This window comes from Leucoraja erinacea, chromosome 35, assembly GCF_028641065.1.
Source record: "Leucoraja erinacea ecotype New England chromosome 35, Leri_hhj_1, whole genome shotgun sequence".
NCBI classification, from domain to species: Eukaryota; Metazoa; Chordata; class Chondrichthyes; order Rajiformes; family Rajidae; genus Leucoraja; species Leucoraja erinaceus.
Genome location: NC_073411.1, coordinates 2540742 through 2559410, shown reverse-complemented (window position 1 = coordinate 2559410; position 18669 = coordinate 2540742). Strand labels below are relative to the sequence as shown.

Below are 18669 nucleotides of genomic sequence, written 5' to 3'. Positions count from 1 at the left end.
CTTCTCTTCTGAGGCTGCCCACTCGGGATCAAAGATGACTTCAGCTCCACTCCAGCTTTGCGGTTTCATGAGGTGGCCCATGAATCATAGGTCTACACAACATGGAAACAGGCCCATTGGACCAACACATCCATCCCGCCCAAGTTGCTTAGTCAAGCTAGTCTAACTTCCCTGCACCTGTCCCATATCCCTCCAAACCTTTCCTTTCCACGTACCTGTCCGAGTGTCTTTTAAACCTCAATTTCTTCATCTGGCAGCTCTTTGCATGTATACACCAACCTCTGTTTAAAACAGGTGACCCTCAACTACTCTTTACATCTTTCCCCTCTCACCGTGAACCCATCGCCACCTTTAAACTCACCTACACTGGGGAAAAGACAGTGGGTGTTAATTCAAGACCGTGGCTAATTTGTAAGTTCCAGAATCGCCTACTAGAGCCATTGAGTGATGCAGTGTGGAAACAGGCCCTTCGGCCCATCCTGCCCACACCAACCAACATGTCCCAGCTACATTAGTCCCACCTGCCTGCGCTTGGTCCATATCCCTCCAAACCTGCCCTATCCATGTACCTGTCTAACTGTTTCTTAAAGGTTGAGATAGTCCCAGCCTCAACTACCTCATCTGGCAGCTTGTTCCATACACCCACCACCCTTTGTGTGAAAAAGTTACCCCTCGGATTCCTATTAAATCTTTTCCCCTTCACCTTGAACCTATGTCCTTGGGAACTCAATTTCCCTGCTCTGGGCAGGAGATTCTGTACATCTACCCGATCTATTCCTCTCATGATTTTGTACATGTCGAAGGGTGGTGAATCTGTGGAATTCATTGCCACAGACGGCTGTGGAGGCCAAGTCAATGGATATTGTCATGGTGGGGGTTGATAGATTCTTGATCAGTATGGGTGTCAGGGGTTATGGGAATAAGGCAGGAGAATGTGGTTGAGAGGGGTATATAGATCAGCCATGATTGAATGGCAGAGTAGACGTGATGGGCCAAATGGCCTAATTCTGCTTCTAGAACTTATGCATCGAGTCTGCTCCGACATTCGATCACGGCTGATCTACTTTTCCATCTTGACCCTTGTCCTGCCATCATGTTTGATGGCCTTACTAATTAAAAACCTATTAGTCACTGCTTTAAAAATACCCAATGACTTGGCCTCCACAGCCATCTGTGGCAATGAATTCCACAGACTCACTATGCTCGAAAGAATTTCCTCCTCATCTCCATTCTAAAGGTACATCCTTTTATTCCGAGGCTGTGCCCTCTGGTCCGAGACTCTCCCAACTACTGGAAACATCCTCTCCATGTCCACTCTATCTAGGCCTGTCTAATAGTGCATTTTGCCTCCATCTATTAGAGTGTCTATTGTGGGACCTCTGGTGTTCAGGCTGCTCGCCAGAGCTAATTGAGTGTAATCGGGGTGGATGTCTAGAGATATTGAACTGCAGGGTTTATGATGAAATGTATGTTTTTCAGTACAACCCAAAGAGCCCAAAACTGACGAGACGTATGACTACGGAGATATATGGGACGAGAACCCTTGGGATGGAGACACAAGTAGGTATTCTTGTACAGTTTGTATTGTTATGTTTTGTAATAATAGATGTACAGAGTCTCTTGCCCAGAGTGGGAGAGTCAAGGACAAGAGGACATAGGTTTAAGGTGAAGGGGAAAAGATTTAATAGGAATCTGAGGGGTAACTTTTTCATGGTGTGTGTACGGAACAAGCTGCCAGAGGAGGTAGTTGAGGCTGGGACTATCCCAATATTTAAGACACAGTTAGACAGGGACATGGATAGGACAGGTTTGTCTGTAAGAATGCAACACTCCCGTTCCCTGTAATATCTACGGTGTACAGCATGGCTGTGCCAGTGAGGAAGTCCGGTGATGTTCGGGGGAGCGCTCCGTCCGTGGGCCCGCGGCAGCCTGAAACGGTCTCCGGTGGGGAAGCACCGGTTCAGGACTTACCTGGACTTTACCTTGTCTACACACCTGGATGCCACAGCGGCGGCTGCGGAGGGTTGAGGTCCCGACCACGGGGGAAAATGGAGGAGGACTGGCCAAATTTTGTGCCTTCCACCAGTGATGAATGCTGTGGTGGATGTTTGTGTTAAATTTTTACTGTGTATTGTGTGTTCTTTTTTTTATTGTACCGCTGCTGACAAATTCATTTCACTTGCACTTTATGTGCAAATGACGAATAGAACTGATTGATTGATGTTGCTGATACAATAGGCTCTCCATGGACCCCATGTTGGGGGATGCATGGCTTCCAGTCCAGTTCTGCAATGTAGAAGCCCCAGTCTCTCCTACTGGTGGGACAAGCTTCCTGAAGGGAACAGGATGGTGGGTAGTTGATGGGCGCCATCCGCCATTGATGTTTGGGCTTCTCCTTGTCCCCCATGGAACCATTCTGAACACCCGCCCTACACTTGTACTATGCCTGGGGATTCCCAGCAGTGAATCCGAATGCTCAGGAGCTGGGCTTTATCCAACAAGGCTTTGAGAAGGTGATGGAATCTTTTTCTATCTGCTGCAGCAGGTTCAGGAATAGAGTGGGACTATATTTTGGGACTCTGGTGTAGGCTCAAAGCTGAGTGTAATGAGGACATGAATCCGTGTGGGGAACGTTAGATCATGAGGTGCTTTAAGATGCAACATATGTTTTTCAGCACAATCCAACGAGACCAAAACTGACGAGACCTATGACTATGGAGACACATGGGAGGAAAATCCTTGGGATGGTGAAACATGTAGGTATTCTCTTCCTTGTGTTGTAACATTTTGTGATAATAGTTTCTTTATGTGATTCTGGAGTCGGCCGCATTAAACAGGTTGTTAAATAAGATCATAGCGGTTTTTACATTATAATGCTTTGTTCTGGGTGTATTCTAATTAACCTCCACTACCAAGAAGGTTAAAGGCAACATGTACATGGAAACACCTCCATATGTAGGTGTCCAAGTCGCACTTTTCTTAAAAGTCTGAAGAAGGGTTTCGGCCCGAAACGTTGCCTATTTCCTTCGCTCCATAGATGCTGCTGCACCCGCTGAGTTTCTCCAGCTTTTTTGTGTACCTTCGATTCTCCAGCATCTGCAGTTCCTTCTTAAACACACTTTTCTTACCTGGAAATACATCATCAGTGTAAAATCACTGTGAGTAATTCCTGCAACTCCCTCTCCAAAGGCAAGGTGAGACCAGAAGGAGATTTGCAGCAGGTCTAGACTGCCCAACACCTCCTGGAAGGTAGAGACAAAGAACGGTAGATGTCGACATACCAAAAGAGGCACAAAGCACTGTACCAACTCAAAGGGCTGTCCCTCTTGGGTGACCTAGCCCGCGAGTTCTGGCGAGTTTGCCCTCGACTCGTACTCGCAGCATGGTCGACACAAGGTCGTTGGAGGTCTTCATAACTTTCCTTCGTGCTCGAGAGTAGTCGCCGTGTACTCGAGGCCTCAGCTAGGTCACGGCGTTTTTTTTGAATATGCTTTCCAATAAAAAATGCCCGCGAATAAAAAAGGGTCGCACGGAAAAAATCTATATTCATAGGTTTAATCCTAGTAGGTCGGCATGTTAGTCGTAGGTTATCGAGGGTAGTCGAAGGTAGTATTCAACATAGTCGACGGGAGGTCGAAGGAGATCAAAGGAGGCCGTCTTCACTGCACAATTCGATGTCCAATTTTCCCGAAGTTAGTCGTAGTGAGTCATTGCTAGTTGAAGCTGGTCTTCAACATAGTCGAAGGAGGTCTTCAACGTCACTTTTTTCAAACTCTTCTAAACTCACCAATTAGGTCGCCCAAGTGGGACAGCCCCTTCAGCATCTCTGGAGAACATGGATAGGTGACGTTTCAGGCCGGGATTGTTCTTCAGCCTTCTTCAGTCTGAAGAATGGTCGCAAGCCAAAATGGTCACCTATCCATATTCCCCTGAGGTGCTGCTTGACCGACTGAGTCACTCCAGCACTTTGTGTCACAAAGGCATTGAAGGATAGGCAGTAAATGCCGGCATTTGCAGCATTTATCCAGCCCCTAAAAAAAAATGAATAAATAAATATAGAAGCTGGGATGTAATGTTAAAATTGTACAAGGCATTGGTGAGACCAAATCTGGAGTATGGTGTACAATTTTGGTCGCCCAATTATAGGAAGGATGTCAACAAAATAGAGAGAGTACAGAGGAGATTTACTAGAATGTTGCCTGGGTTTCAACAACTAAGTTACAGAGATAGGTTGAATAAGTTAGGTCTTTATTCTCTGGAGCGCAGAAGGTTAAGGGGAGACCTGATAGATTGCTTTAAAATGATGAGAGGGATAGACAGAGTTGATGTGGACAAGCTTTTCCCTTTGAGAATAGGGAAGATTCAAACAAGAGTACATGACTTCAGAATTAAGGGACAGAAGTTTAGGGGTAATATGAGGGGGAACTTCTTTACGCAGAGAGTGGTAGCGGTGTGGAATGAGCTTCCAGTGGAAGTGGTGGAGGCAGGTTCATTGGTATCATTTAAAAATAAATTGGATAGGCATATGGATGAGAAGGGAATGGAGGGTTATGGTATGAGTGCAGGCAGGTGGGACTAAGGGAAAAAAAAATTGTTCGGCATGGACTTGTAGGGCCGAGATGGCCTGTTTCCGTGCTGTAATTGTTATATGGTTATATGATTATATGGTTAAATAAATAAACATAGAGCAGTTCCACTCCTTTAATGGTCTCTGACAGAAACACTCAGCTGTTTCATTCATCTAGGATACTAACACACACAACTGCATTCCACTCAATCAGATGAACTGCCACTCACTGGGTCTCAGTGAGATTGACTATTTTTCCACCTGAATACAGGTGGCATTACAGAGGTCAAAGGCAGCTTGCACGCAGTCTGTCTATCGGGATGTGGTGTCATCTGCTTCCAGCTGCAGCTGATGCTTATTGTCCAGAGGGGTTTCCATATCTGGAGGTGTATCAATGAGGCTTGTGTGTGGTCTGGACCAGATGCTTTGCATGTGCTGCACTAATCATTCTGAATGCAGATGAAGCTGGCACGAGGCATCATAGCGTTCAGTTTGATTCACTAGTGGGAAGAGTCAATGAGGCAAAGTGTTTTATTGTTATCTCTCCTGAAACAGAACAAAGACATTCTTACTTGCAGCAGCTCGACAGGTATAATACTTAGTAGATGCCACGATAAACAAATAAAGAATGCCAATAAATTAAATCAAAACAATATGGTGCAAAAACAGAAATAAAGCTTCAAGTCCCTCGTGCACCCCAGGCATTCCATAGTTCGGAGTTTAACTGGAGTTTGTCGTGATCAACAGCCGAATGTTTGTTGGGATGAAGCTGCTCCTGAACCAGGACGTTACAGTTTTCAGGCTCCTGTATCTTCTTCCCGATGGCAGAAGTGAAATGAGAGTGGGACGAGGGTGGTGTGGGTCGTTGATGATGCTGGCTGCCTTTTTGAGGCAGCGCCTCCTATAGATCGCATCGATGGTGGGAGTATTATACTTGAAACAGTCAAATATACTTCATGATGCGAGGCATTGCTGCAGTCAATGGAAATCTTGATTCACCAGGGAACATGTTGGCCGGTGTGGGCACGTTGGGCCGAAGGGCCTGTTTCCACACTTTCTTCTCTCCATATAACCATATAACAATTACGGCACGGAAACAGGCCATCTCGGCCCTACAAGTCCGTGCCGAACAACTTTTTTTTTTCCCTTAGTCCCACCTGCCTGCACTCATACCATAACCCTCCATTCCCTTCTCATCCATGTGCCTATCCAATTTATTTTTAAATGGTACCAACGAACCTGCCTCCACCACTTCCACTGGACGCTCATTCCACACCGCTACCACACTCTGAGTAAAGAAGTTCCCCCTCATGTTACCCCTAAACTTCTGTCCCTTAATTCTGAAGTCATGTCCCCTTGTTTGAATCTTCCCTATTCTCAAAGGGAAAAGCTTGTCCACATCAACTCTGTCTATCCCTCTCATCATTTTAAAGTCCTCTATCAAGTCCCCCCTTAACCTTCTGCGCTCTAGAGAATAAAGACCTAACTTATTCAACCTATCTCTGTAACTTAGTTGTTGAAACCCAGGCAACATTCTAGTAAATCTCCTCTGTACTCTCTCTCGTGTCCATCTTCCATGATTCCAATGTTGACATCGCTGTCATCGTCCGAACTGTATAGGACACAAGCATCCAGCGACAAGCCGTCACTTGCTACAATAGATGATGGTGGGAGCAGAATTAGATCAAGATTCTTCCAGTTTCCAGCCCCGTGACGTGGACACTTCTGCTATGGGGACTCCACGCTGTATCACTCTGTGATATTAAAAAATAAGAACATCACAGCTGGTTATATTGGAAACAGGGCGGAATGAAATGGTGGCTATTGTCATTAAGATGAGAATAGAACAGTTCCATTCTCAACATCAACCTGCCAGTCGGTGAACATCAGACAAAGTTGTATTGCCTGGGCTACAACAATACTCACCAAGTTTTGTGCCTCTAAGTCTACAGATAAAATCAGCAATGTCGAATGTTGTGTGTTTTTCAGCCCTGCCGATAGAACCCAACCCTGATGAAACGTATGACTACGGAGATACTTGGGACGAAAAGCCTTGGAAAGAATGTAGGTATTTGCTAAACATAGAAACATAGAAATTAGGAGTAGGACATTCGGCCCTTCGAGCCTGCACCGCCATTCAATATGATCATGGCTGATCATCCAACTCAGTATCCCGTACCTGCCTTCTCTCCATACCCTCTGATCCCCTTAGCCACAAGGGCCACATCTAACTCCCTCTTAAATATAGCCAATGAACTGGCCTCAACTACCCTCTGTGGCGGAGAGTTCCAGAGATTCACCACTCTCTGTGTGAAAAAAGTTCTTCTCATCTCGGTTTTAAAGGATTTCCCCCTGTGACCCCTTGTTCTGGACTTCCCCAACATCGGGAACAATCTTCCTGTATCTAGCTTGTCCAATCCCTTAAGAATTTTGTAAGTTTCTATAAGATCCCCTCTCAATCTCCTAAATTCTAGAGAGTATAAAGCAGGAGACGTGGGCAATCATTGACTCTGGCAGCATTTAATCCCCAGAATTTGCTTGTCTTGTCTTGGCCAGGACTGAGAGTCTGTGTTTGTGTCTACATCAGACTGAGTATGAGCAATAGTGTCCCTTGCCTGAAGGACATCAGTGAAACAGATGGGTTTTGGTGACGTCATGTCAAGTCGAGTTTATTTCACATGCTCGGGTCCGATGATGTAATGCTTGCAGCATCATTACAGGCACGTACACTCAGACAAGCACACAACATGCATAAATTATCCATAAATTAAACATAAATTGGCAGATACATTTCTGCAAGGCAGCAACTTGAAAAAAAAAGACTATAAATAGTCTTTACAGAGATAGGTTGAATAAGTTAGGTCTTTATTCTCTGGAGCGCAGAAGGTTAAGGGGGGACTTGATAGAGGTCTTTAAAATGATGAGAGGGATAGACAGAGTTGATGTGGACAAGCTTTTCCCTTTGAGAATAGGGAGGATTCAAACAAGAGGACATGACTTCAGAATTAAGGGACAGAAGTTTAGGGGTAACATGAGGGGGAACTTCTTTACTCAGAGAGTGGTAGCGGTGTGGAATGAGCTTCCAGTGGAAGTGGTGGAGGCAGGTTCGTTGGTATCATTTAAAAATTAATTGGATAGGCATATGGATGAGAAGGGAATGGAGGGTTATGGTATGAGTGCAGGCAGGTGGGACTAAGGGGAAAAAAGTTGTTCGGCACGGACTTGTAGGGCCGAGGTGGCCTGTTTCCGTGCTGTAATTGTTATGGTTATATGGTTAAATAAAGACCAGGGGCATTAGTGCAAAATAAACATGGTGCGGCACGGTGGCGCAGCGGTAGAGTTACTGCCTTACAGTGCTTGCAGCGGCAGCGACGCAGGTTCAATCCCGACTACTGGTGCTGTCTGTACGGAGTTTGTACGATATTCTCCCCGTGACCTTGAGTGGGTTTTCTCCGAGATCTTCGGTTTCTTCCCACACTCCAAACGCGTCCAGGTTTGTAGGTTGTGTGGGAAGAAACTGCAGATGCCGGTTTAAACCAGAGATAGACACCAAAAGCTGGAGTAACTGTGCAGTTTAGCTCCGTCTCAGTTTCTAAGATGATCAGCTTCAATTGTTTTGTTTCGAGATACAGAGCCCTTTGGCCCACAGACCAGCGATCCCCTCACAATAGGGAGATTTACATTCACACCAAGCCAATTTTACCTACAAACCTGCACGTCTTTGGAGTGTTGGAAGAAAGCAAAGATCTCGGAGAAAACTCACGTGGTCACGGGGAGAACGTACAAACTTCGTACAGACAGCACCCATAGTCAGGATCGAACCCGGGTCTCTGGCGCTGCAAGCACTGTAAGGCAGCAACTCTACCGCTGCACCACCGTGCCGCCCAATTAGGTCAGTTGGCTTGGTGTGTGTGTAAATTGTCCATAGTGTGTGTAGGATAGTGTAAATGTATGCGGTAGACAAAAATGCTGGAGAAACTCAGCGGGTGAGGCAGCATCTATAGATGCTGCCTCACCCGCTGAGTTTCTCCAGCATTTTTGTCTACCTTTGATTTTTCCAGCATCTGCAGTTCTTTCTTAAATGTAAATGTATGGGTCGGCACAGACTCGGTGGGCCGAAAGGCCTGTTTCCACGCTGTATTTCTAAATACTTTTTTTTTAAACAAAATTCGGGTGTGCCGCAGACATCAACATCATGTAATCCTCCCTTCAGTGTTCAGGCTGTCTGTTTCTGAAAGCAATCAGCTCCTTTTAGTTCCACAGGGAAACAGGATTTGAGTTAGCAACCAGCTTGTGTACCAACTGTTCTGAAAATTGACCAAATTAGCAGCAGGATGCCAAAATGACATTCGGTTCAATTCATATGTTGTTCAAATCCCAGTGGGAATAAAACACACACAACAAATAAGATATGATATTTGTTCCTGTTAGTGCATCTTTTCCTTGTCCTCTTTTGCACAAAGGAAGAATGTATCAAGTGGAGACACAATGCGCTGGAGTAATTCGGCGGGTCAGGCAGTGTCTCTGGGGAACATAGATGGGTGACGTATTGGGTCAGGACCCTTGTAAATCATCATCTCTAGCTCATTGTTTTAACAAAGCATCAAGTAGTCTTGGTAATTGTCTATCAATGTAAATAATTTTTCTGTGGGGCCCTTTTACTCCATTTCCATTTTATGATTTTTATAAGACGTCATCAATCTCGAGGGATAATAAAAGAAGGTTCAAGAGCCTGGTGTCGTTTCCAGAAACGCTTCAGCTCAGAAGACCTTTGTTTGCATGAACTTTTAACACAAAGACAGTAGAGACATTATTCAAAGATAGACACAAAGTGCTGGAGTGCAGGCAGCATCTCTGGAGAGAAGGAATGGGTGACGTTTCACGTCAAGTCAAGTCAAGTTTATTCGTCACATACACAGTGAAATTAAAAGTGGCAATGCTCGCGGACTTTGTGCAAAAAACAAACAACCAAACAAACTACAAACAGAATGGAACAGAGTCACATATTATTTTACATATTAAATATTGTGGGCAGAAGGAAAACATGAAAAAAACAGAAATTTAAAAAAGGAGTTTGCAGTCCTAATGGCCTCCGGGAAGAAACTCCTTCTCAACCTCTCCGTTCTCACAGCATGGCAACGGAGGCGTTTGCCTGACCGTAGCAGCTGGAACAGTCCGTCGCAGGGGTGGAAGGGGTCTCCCATGATCTTATTGATTCTAGAGTTGCACCTACTGATGTATAGTTCCTGCAGAGGGGCGAGTGAAGTTCCCATAGTGCGTTCGGATGACGTTTCGGGTCGAGACCCTTCTCCAGACTCTGTGTCGACTCGAAACGTCGCCCATTCCTTCTCTCCAGGGATGCTGCCTGTCCCGCTGAATTACTCCAGCATATTGTGTCTATCTTCAGTTTAAACCAGCATCTGCAGTTCCTCCCTACACGTCAGATCATTATCTGCCCACTGTATCCAGTGAAAAGAAATCAATGTGGATGAACATGGGTTAAAATGAAGGAAGGGAGGCTAGTTGGCTCTGTTGTGTAATCTGGTTATTGGACTGGTGTAGCTGTGATGGAGGTCTGTCTCAGTGGCTGCAGATGATGTGTACGACTTTCCGTCATCATTGGGGAATTGAAAGAAAAATAACTCCTGATCCAAAATAAAGTGAGTGTATGAATAGTAGCAGCCAAATATCTTGGAACAATCACATAACCACGAACTATAATGTCACTGTGGCATGGATACGGAGATCTACAACTGGCGCTCCATTCTAAGTTTAATGCCATAAAGAGTTACGGACCATAGATTAACACAGCACAGGCTCTTGGTCCCACAATGTCTGTGCGGCACGGTGGCGCAGCGGTAGAGTTGCTGCTTTGCAGCGCTTACAGCGCCAGAGACCCAGGTTCAATCCCGACCACGGGTACTGTCTGTATGGGGTTTGCCATTTAGAACGGAGTCGAGGAAACACTTTTTCTCACAGAGAGTGGTGAGTCTGTGGAATTCTCTGCCTCAGAGGGCGGTGGAGGCAGGTTCTCTGGATGCTTTCAAGAGAGAGAGAGAGATAGGGCTCTTAAAAATAGCGGAGTCAGGGGATATGGGGAGAAGGCAGGAACGGGGTACTGATTGGGGATGATCAGGCATGATCACATTGAATGGCGGTGCTGGCTCGAAGGGCCGAATGGCCTAATCCTCCACCTACTGTCTATTGTCTATTGTATGTTCCCTGTGTTACCGCGTGGGTTTTCGGCGAGATCCTGGGTTTCCCCAACACTCCAAAGACGTACAGGTTTGTAAGTTAATTGGCTTGGTATAAATGTAAATTGTCCCTTGTGTGTGCAGGGTAGTGGACTCGATGGGCCGAAGGGCCTGTTTTCACACTGTATCTCTAAACTGAATATGACATTCGGTGATCCATTCCCTACACTTCCATGTACCTATCCAAAAGTCTCTTATACGCCACTATCATATCTGACTGTACCATCACCCTGGAAACACATTCCGGGTACTCACCCCTCTTTGTGTGAAATAAACTTGTCCACATATCTCCTTTCAATTTTGTCCGTCTCATCTTAAAGCTGTGTCCTTTAGTATTTTACTAGACCAAGTGGGATCCGTTGGGTCCCGTTTCCCCAAGGCAATATTCCACCACTGACCCATAGCCCCCACCTGTGCAGGCCTGAAGATAGACACAAAGTGTTGGAGTAACTCATCGTGACAGGCAGCATCTCTGGAGAGAAGGAATGGGTGACGTTTCGGGTACAGACCCTTCTTCAGCACTTTGGTATAAACCAGCATCTGCAGTTCTTTCCCACACGAAGGATCAGAGACAGCATGTTCAGGAGAGAATTTATGAAATATTTCTTTGTGGAAAGGGTGGCACAAATATGGAGCCCTGGGTCGGAGATGATTGTTGTTTCCATTTCTTTTTTTTTTTTTTTAATATTTTTATTAGAAGTAGAGTTATATATATTATATATTAATATTTAATATTATTATATATTAATATATTTAATATTATATATATTAAAGTATAGTTACATATTATAGTAAAAAGACTTTTCATACACATCAGTCATACATTATTAAAATTTTCAAATATCAATTACTTTTGCTTCTAGTGTTTTTATTTTTTATAGAAAGAGAGAGAAAGAGAGGGTAGAAAGTTACAAATAAAAAAAAACAGAAAAACGGAAGAGGTGGAATGGGTTACCTGTGATACGTCAATGGAGATAGGTTGGTAGAAAGTATAGCTTTTCATCTGATCCTGAGTTCAAGTTTCGGTTGGGTCCTCATGCTGTGCCAATCTATCCCTTCAGATAGTTAATGAATGGAGCCCAGATTTTATCGAAAAGATCTTCTTTGTCCATTAAGACGAGTCTAATTCTTTCTAAGTATAGGGTCTCCGACATTTCCGTAATCCACATTTTAATTGTGGGGGTTGTAGGGCCTTTCCAAAATTTTAATATTAATTTTTTCCCGATTATTATACTGTAGTCGAGGAAATGTCTTTGGTTTGTTGTGAGTGTTAAACTTTGTTCTGATATTCCAAGTGTTATTAATTTTGTGTCTGGGTCCAGTTTTGTATTAATAACTTCTGAAGTTATTTCAAAAATATCAGTCCAGAAATGTTTAAGTTTTATACAGTTTGCAAACATATCTGAGCTCTGGGTCGGAGATGATTGATGTTTCCATTTCTAATTGTTTTTCATTCATTTATTTTTGAACACCCATCAGGTTAGGATTGAACCAGGCCGGTTTTGTTTTGCATTAATTTAGCTGCCCTTGTTCACCTCGAGACTTGAGATGAAATCCTGCTACCCTCTTGCCCAGAGTAGGTGAATCGAGGACCAGAGGACATAGGTTTAAGGTGAAGGGGAGAAGATTTAATAGGAATCTGAGGGGTAACTTGTTCACGCAAAGGGTGGTGGGTGTATGGAGGTAGTTGAGGCAGGGACTGTCCCAACATTTAAGAAACAGTTAGATCGGTACATGGACCAAACAAAGGCAGGTGGGACTAGTGTTGCTGGGGCATGTTGGCCAGTGTGGGCAAGTTGGGCCAAAGGGCCTGTTTCCACATTTATGTCACTTTATGACTTTATAACACAAACTGCAAATAATCCGTGCTTCAGAAGTGGATAAAAATAGAAAGGTGTAGTGAGACCAAGTGGGTAGAGCAAATGGTTTTATGACAAAACGTTACTTGAACTACACGAGCACTTAGTCGCGGTTTTTAAAGCTCTTGTCGTTGCGAATAGCACTAGCTACTGAACAAACTAAAACTCCGCGAAAAACCATGTCACGTGACAGTCCCGACTCCTGACGAGGGTTCTGCATACACAGCTCAACCACTAGGTGCCGCTACAGAGGGAAGGTGTACAGGTATTTTGGGCCAAGTACCGGATACGTGGAATACAGGGGTGGGCGGGTGTGGACTGAAGACTTTGAACCGAGAGTTTGGACAATTCATCTAGCCACACAAACCACTGCACTGAAAGTTCAGAAGATCAGGGGTGTCTGAAAAGAGCGGCTGAACTGACACCTTGTTTTATGCTTTGCAGCAAAACCTAAGAAGACACCAGAAGAACCAGAGCCAGAAGAATATTTTCCACCTCTAGGAAAAGGTGAGTTGAATTCTTGAGACCATAATTGGAAGTACTTTGCTGATTATTTAAGCTGGCTGATGTACCATCTAACATTGTCCGCTTTAGTTTACCAATACAAGTTGAATATCAGCAACAGTTCTCTCAATGGTCTGAGCACTTCTTGCTCCTGTTAAAAATGGGACTGGTCGACTGATTGATTGAAAGATATGGCATGGAAATAGGCCTTTCGGCCCATCGAGGCCATGCCGACCATTGATCATTCATTCACACTAGTTCTATGTTATCCATCTTTCTCATCCACTCCCTACATATTGGGGGCAAATTTTACAGAGGTGAATCAACATACAATTACACATGTCTTTGGGATGTGGGCAGTGCTGGATTTAGATGAAGAGAGGCCCTAAGCTGTTCCACTTGAGAGGCCCTAAGCTGTTCCACTTGTGAGGCCCCTCCCAATCCCCCACCCCCACTACTAGAGGAAGCTGGTCTACCAGATTGACACTGATTTGCAGCCGAACGTGGCCAATGAGATAGGGGGCTGGAAAGACGTGATTTTTATTTATTTATTTATTTATTTATTGCCAATGCTAGTGTCGAGTTATCGGCTTAAAATATTATTATTCTGAAATGGAGGGCAAGGAAAATTACTGAAGGGAGACTACAGCGCGTTGTGACAACATATGTAAGAAAGGACTATGACAGTGTCAAAAATATTATGCACGCTTGGCCTGAGGCCCCTAGATTTTGAGGCCCTAGGCTTCCGCCTGCGTAGCCTAATGGTAAATCCGGCTCTGGATGTGGGAGGAAGCTGGAGAACCTGGAAAGAACCACATGGACACAAGGAGAACGTGCAAACTCCACATATGCATTACCCGAGGTCTGGATCAAACCCGGGTCACTTGCATTGTGAGGCCACAGCTCTAACATCTCTTCGTATCCAAGAGGAACATAGTCCCTAGCAACTTTAGACGTGTGTGCATCAGCCTTGAACCATCGGACAATGCCATTCTTCCAGTGTACTCCAGTACCATACTTGTTACTAAATTTCCCTCCTCCCCAACCATTGCCTCAGTTGGCTAAATACGCATTACACACATTATCATCGGTTTAGGAGGAACTGGAAATGGTTTACTCCTGGGACTACAATGATCTACTCTATTTATATCACGTTGCATGACTGATATTTGTGGCTTTGGCTGGAATTATCAGACAATGCAAATGTTTCCAGAGTTACAAAATGTCCCTTGTGGCTTAAGGACTCTGATGACGGGCTGTGTGGTGTGATGATGCGTTTAGTTTATGGTCAGCATCCCATGAGGGAGATTTCTCAGCATTTATTGGTGTGCATCTGCATCAACGTTGGTAGAATTCTTCATCATTGTTGTGCTGTGCAGTAAATGAGTCATTCTACTAACGTTGGTGCATTCTTTTAGTTTATGAACTGTCCCATTACATTCATGTGGCCAGGCGGCATTGTATTGTAGGGAGTGGCAAAACATTACGCCACAGACTTTTCCCCAACTCTTTCCATGAAGTATTTCCATCCCATTAGGAGGGGGGGGAGAGAGGGAGAGAGAGAGAGAGAGAGAGGAGGAGAAAGAAGAGAGGGGAGGGGGAGAGGGAGAAAATTGTAAATTATCTGCCTCGTGCATTTTGCTCCGAAAAACTGACCGTGTTCAAAAATTCCGCGCGGCAACGGCCTGCCGGCCCGCAGCCGCATTGCGGCCGTAAGCACCGCTTCGACGGGTATGCGCAGCATCTTGAAGCCGTACGCAGTGTCTCGACACTACGCAGTGTCTTGACGCCGGATGCAGTGTCTCGACACTGTATGCAGCGTCTTGGCGCCATACGCATTCGCTCGAATTTCATGTCAACTCGTACGGAATCATACGATGGGTGGGCGGCGCGACTCTGGTCAGCAGCGGCCTCTGCAGTCTGTCCGCGTTTTATTATTTTCTGTCTGTGTTTAAATGTAGTTTTTGTTATTTTTTGTTGGGGTGTGTGTGTGGGGGGGTGGTGGGGGTGGGGTGGGGGGGAAACTTTTTTAAATCTCTCCCTGCACTGGAGACCCGACCTTTTCTCGTCGGGTTTCCGTTGTCGTTGGGGCCGCAACGAGGAGCGGCCTCCAACAGGAAGAAGCCGGGGACTCTGGTGCTACGACTCACCGTCGCCGTCGCGGGGCTGGCCGAGTCCGGAGCGGGTGGAGCGGTGGAGGAGCGCTGCTGCTGCTGCTGCTGCTACCGGAGAGTCGGAGGCTCCAAAGGCAGGTCTGTGGACGGCGGCATCGGGAGCCCGCGGGTCCCTGGAGGGAGACCGCTTTTCAGGGCTCTCGCAACGGCGACTTCCCCCGCCCGAGTTGCGGGGTTGAAGAGCTCCTGGAGCGGGGCCTACATCACTGCCCCGCGCGGCTTGGAATGGCCGCGGGACTCTGCGAGTGCACGCCGGGGGCTCTAACAGCAAGACCCGGTGTGCGACCTCGCACCACCCGGCGTGGCTTTAATGGCCGTGGGACAATCGCCATCGCCAGCCGGGGGCTTTGACTTTGACTCTGACATCGTGGGGGGGGAGAGTGCAGTGGAGAGATAAGTTTATTAGGCCTTCCATCACAGCGATGTGATGGATGTTTATGTAAATTATGTTGTGTCTATGTGTTTGTAATGTATGGCTGCAGAAACGGCATTTCGTTTGGACCTCAAGGGGTCCAAATGACAATTAAATGTATCTTGTATCTTGTATCATTCGACCTCCGCGCGGCCCCCGCTTCCAATTTGGTCGCGCTTGCCGCATGCAGTCGCATGCTCGTGCGACAGGCCATTTACTCCAGCATTTTGTGTCTACCATTGTAAAGTACTGGTTGGTGTCATGGGGGGCGAGGCTGGAAGCCAGACCTATCAGGATGGCTTCTACCTTTAACATGTTGACATTTTTTGGCGACCGGCAACCACCTATGTATGACGGGTGCTGGCAGTCGCCGAAAAAGTCATGTAAGTGGGACAAGCCCTTTACAGGCATTTCAATGGAGAAGCCATGTGTCTGCAGATGGGTGAAGCTTCCAACCCAGTCAATGGAAGAGCAGCAATGAGGAACAAAAGCGAGTAGCTAAAGAGTTGTTCAGTGGCCAGTTGTCAGATTCCTCTGAAGTCAAAACTTAATGGGGAAGGGTTGGAATGTATCATTGGATCAGTACCAATTACAACTGTGAACATGGTAGTGGTTGAGGGAATCCTCCTAATTAGATCAACCATGCCAATCTATTTCTGTTGCCAGTAATTACTCTCTGCATCTCAGTACCAAACTACTCATTGCAAAAAGCGGATGTTATTGTTCAGCCAACTATTTTCAATGGGTTGAGTTTTGGGCGGGATATCTCAGTCTCGGTGCTCAGGAGACAAGTGTCAGACGTGCTCTTAGCGTAGAGTATTTATCATCATTATCAGGTAGTGACAAATAGCACAAACGTTGGGCCAAGTTTTCCGCTCAAAAGCCAACACTTGTAACCCGTGACTTTGTGAGGCTTGGGATTCGCTGAGTACTCGCAAGCAGAGACGTCAAAGTCCTGAATCTCCACACGTTTTGCTGCTGTTCTGGTCCACTGTTGTGAATGTTGTAGCCACAATTATTTCGCTGTTTACAATAGTTACACAGAGCAATACAGGAAGGGAAAGAGGTAAGATTCAGCTCATTTACATTTGCCTTTATTAACTGGGTCATGGAATGAGAACGTCTCTGCCAATGTCAGGCATTACAGGCCATGCCTAACTGCTGCTGAATTGGAACGACCGTCAGAGTTGGTGGGTCTGCAGTTACTGGGTCCATCATAGAACAATCACAGCATAGGGCAGCACGGGCGGCACATCGGTAGAGTGCTTACTTACAGCGCCAGCGGTTCCGTTTCGATCCTCATTACACGTGCTGTCTGTACAGAGTTTGTACGTTCTCCCTGTGACCTGCGTGGGTTTTCTCCGATATCTTCGGTTTCCTCCCACACTCCAAAGACGTACAGGTTTGTGGGTTAATTGGCTTGGTATAAATGTAAATTATTCCTAGTGTGATGGTCGGTGTGGACACGGTGGGCTGAAGGGCCTGTTTCCACGCTGTACCTTTAAACTAAACTATCCAGGAACAGGCCCTTCGGCCCATAATGTCTGTGCTCAATATGATGCCAACTAGCTAAGAACAAGAGAATTCCTTACCTGAAGAACCAGATGGGATTTTTGGGAGATTTCTTGTGCGTTAAGACTACCTATTCAAATTCTGATTTTATTGACTTACTTAAATTTAAATTCTCCAGCAACCTTGGTTGGATTTTAAATCGTGTCTCGGGATCTATGGCCTAGATCTGTGGTTCCTGCATCAGTTTCTATAGCATTCACTGAGTTACATTAACATTTTTGTTGGTTTCTAAGATTGTGGCTTCCTTTGCCAGGTCTTGTCTGCTTTTGTCCAGAAACACTGCTGTGATATTGCTCTCTCCCTAAGTCAATATTTATCGAGGTTTTGGAAGCTGCTATGTTGTTGCTGGCTTTAAATCATCCTTGCAATTGATCTGCCTCCTCCACCAACTCTAATCCCAAGTCGGAGCTAAATTAATACAGTACAGATGTGCCAACACAAAGTGCTTGCATGTGTTACTGTGCATGTTAACCCTTCTGCTGCTATGGGCCTTTAATCCCACTTTGCGATTTTTTTTGGCGACTGTGAACGTTAGTGACTGACGCACTAAAAACCGTCAAGTTGTACCACATTCACCGTCACCGCCACTTCAAGCTACGACACTCCGTGTCACTCACCTTCACAACACAAGAAGGTTACACCGAAGTATAATAATCACATTGGAAATGAACTTATCTACAATAAATCTAAGGACCAATACATTTTTAATGGATAAGTCGGCGCTTTATATACCCGCGCCACCGGGTGTCACCCGCAGGACAGCGTATGTCAGCGTGTGACAGGGTGCACGGCATGAAAAGACACCCAGATGTCACATGAAGATTTATGAATGTTATACGTACGCAACTGTATTGCGTACAGTTTTTGTCTCCAAATCTGAGGAAGGACATTATTGCCATAAAGGGAGTGCAGAGACGGTTCACCAGACTGATTCCTGGGATGTCAGGACTGTCCTATGAAGAAAGACTGGATAGACTTGGTTTATACGCTCTAGAATTTAGGAGATTGAGAGGGGATCTTATAGAAACTTACAAAATTCTTAAGGGGTTGGACAGGCTAGATGCAGGAAGATTGTTCCCGATGTTGGGGAAGTCCAGGACAAGGGGTCACAGCTTAAGGATAAGGGGGAAATCCTTTAAAACTGAGATGAGAAGAACTTTTTTCACACAGAGTGGTGAATCTCTGGAACTCTCTGCCACAGAGGGTAGTTCAGGCCAGTTCATTGGCTATATTTAAGAGGTAGTTAGATGTGGCCCTTGTGGCTAAGGGGATCAGGGGGTATGGAGAGAAGGCAGGTACGGGATACTGAGTTGGATGATCAGCCATG

General features: G+C 45.5%; 1 protein-coding gene across 1 annotated transcript in view; it reads left to right on the top strand.

The window, feature by feature from the left end:
- The window catches only part of LOC129713174 (inactive carboxypeptidase-like protein X2), a 100732-nt gene that overhangs the window by 25374 nt on the left and 56689 nt on the right, over positions 1-18669 (top strand). Inside the window, exons 7-10 of the mRNA XM_055662015.1 lie at positions 1480-1560; positions 2676-2756; positions 6557-6631; positions 13125-13187. Of these exons, the coding sequence (XP_055517990.1) occupies positions 1480-1560; positions 2676-2756; positions 6557-6631; positions 13125-13187 (300 nt within the window). The remainder of the gene's footprint in view (positions 1-1479; positions 1561-2675; positions 2757-6556; positions 6632-13124; positions 13188-18669) is intronic.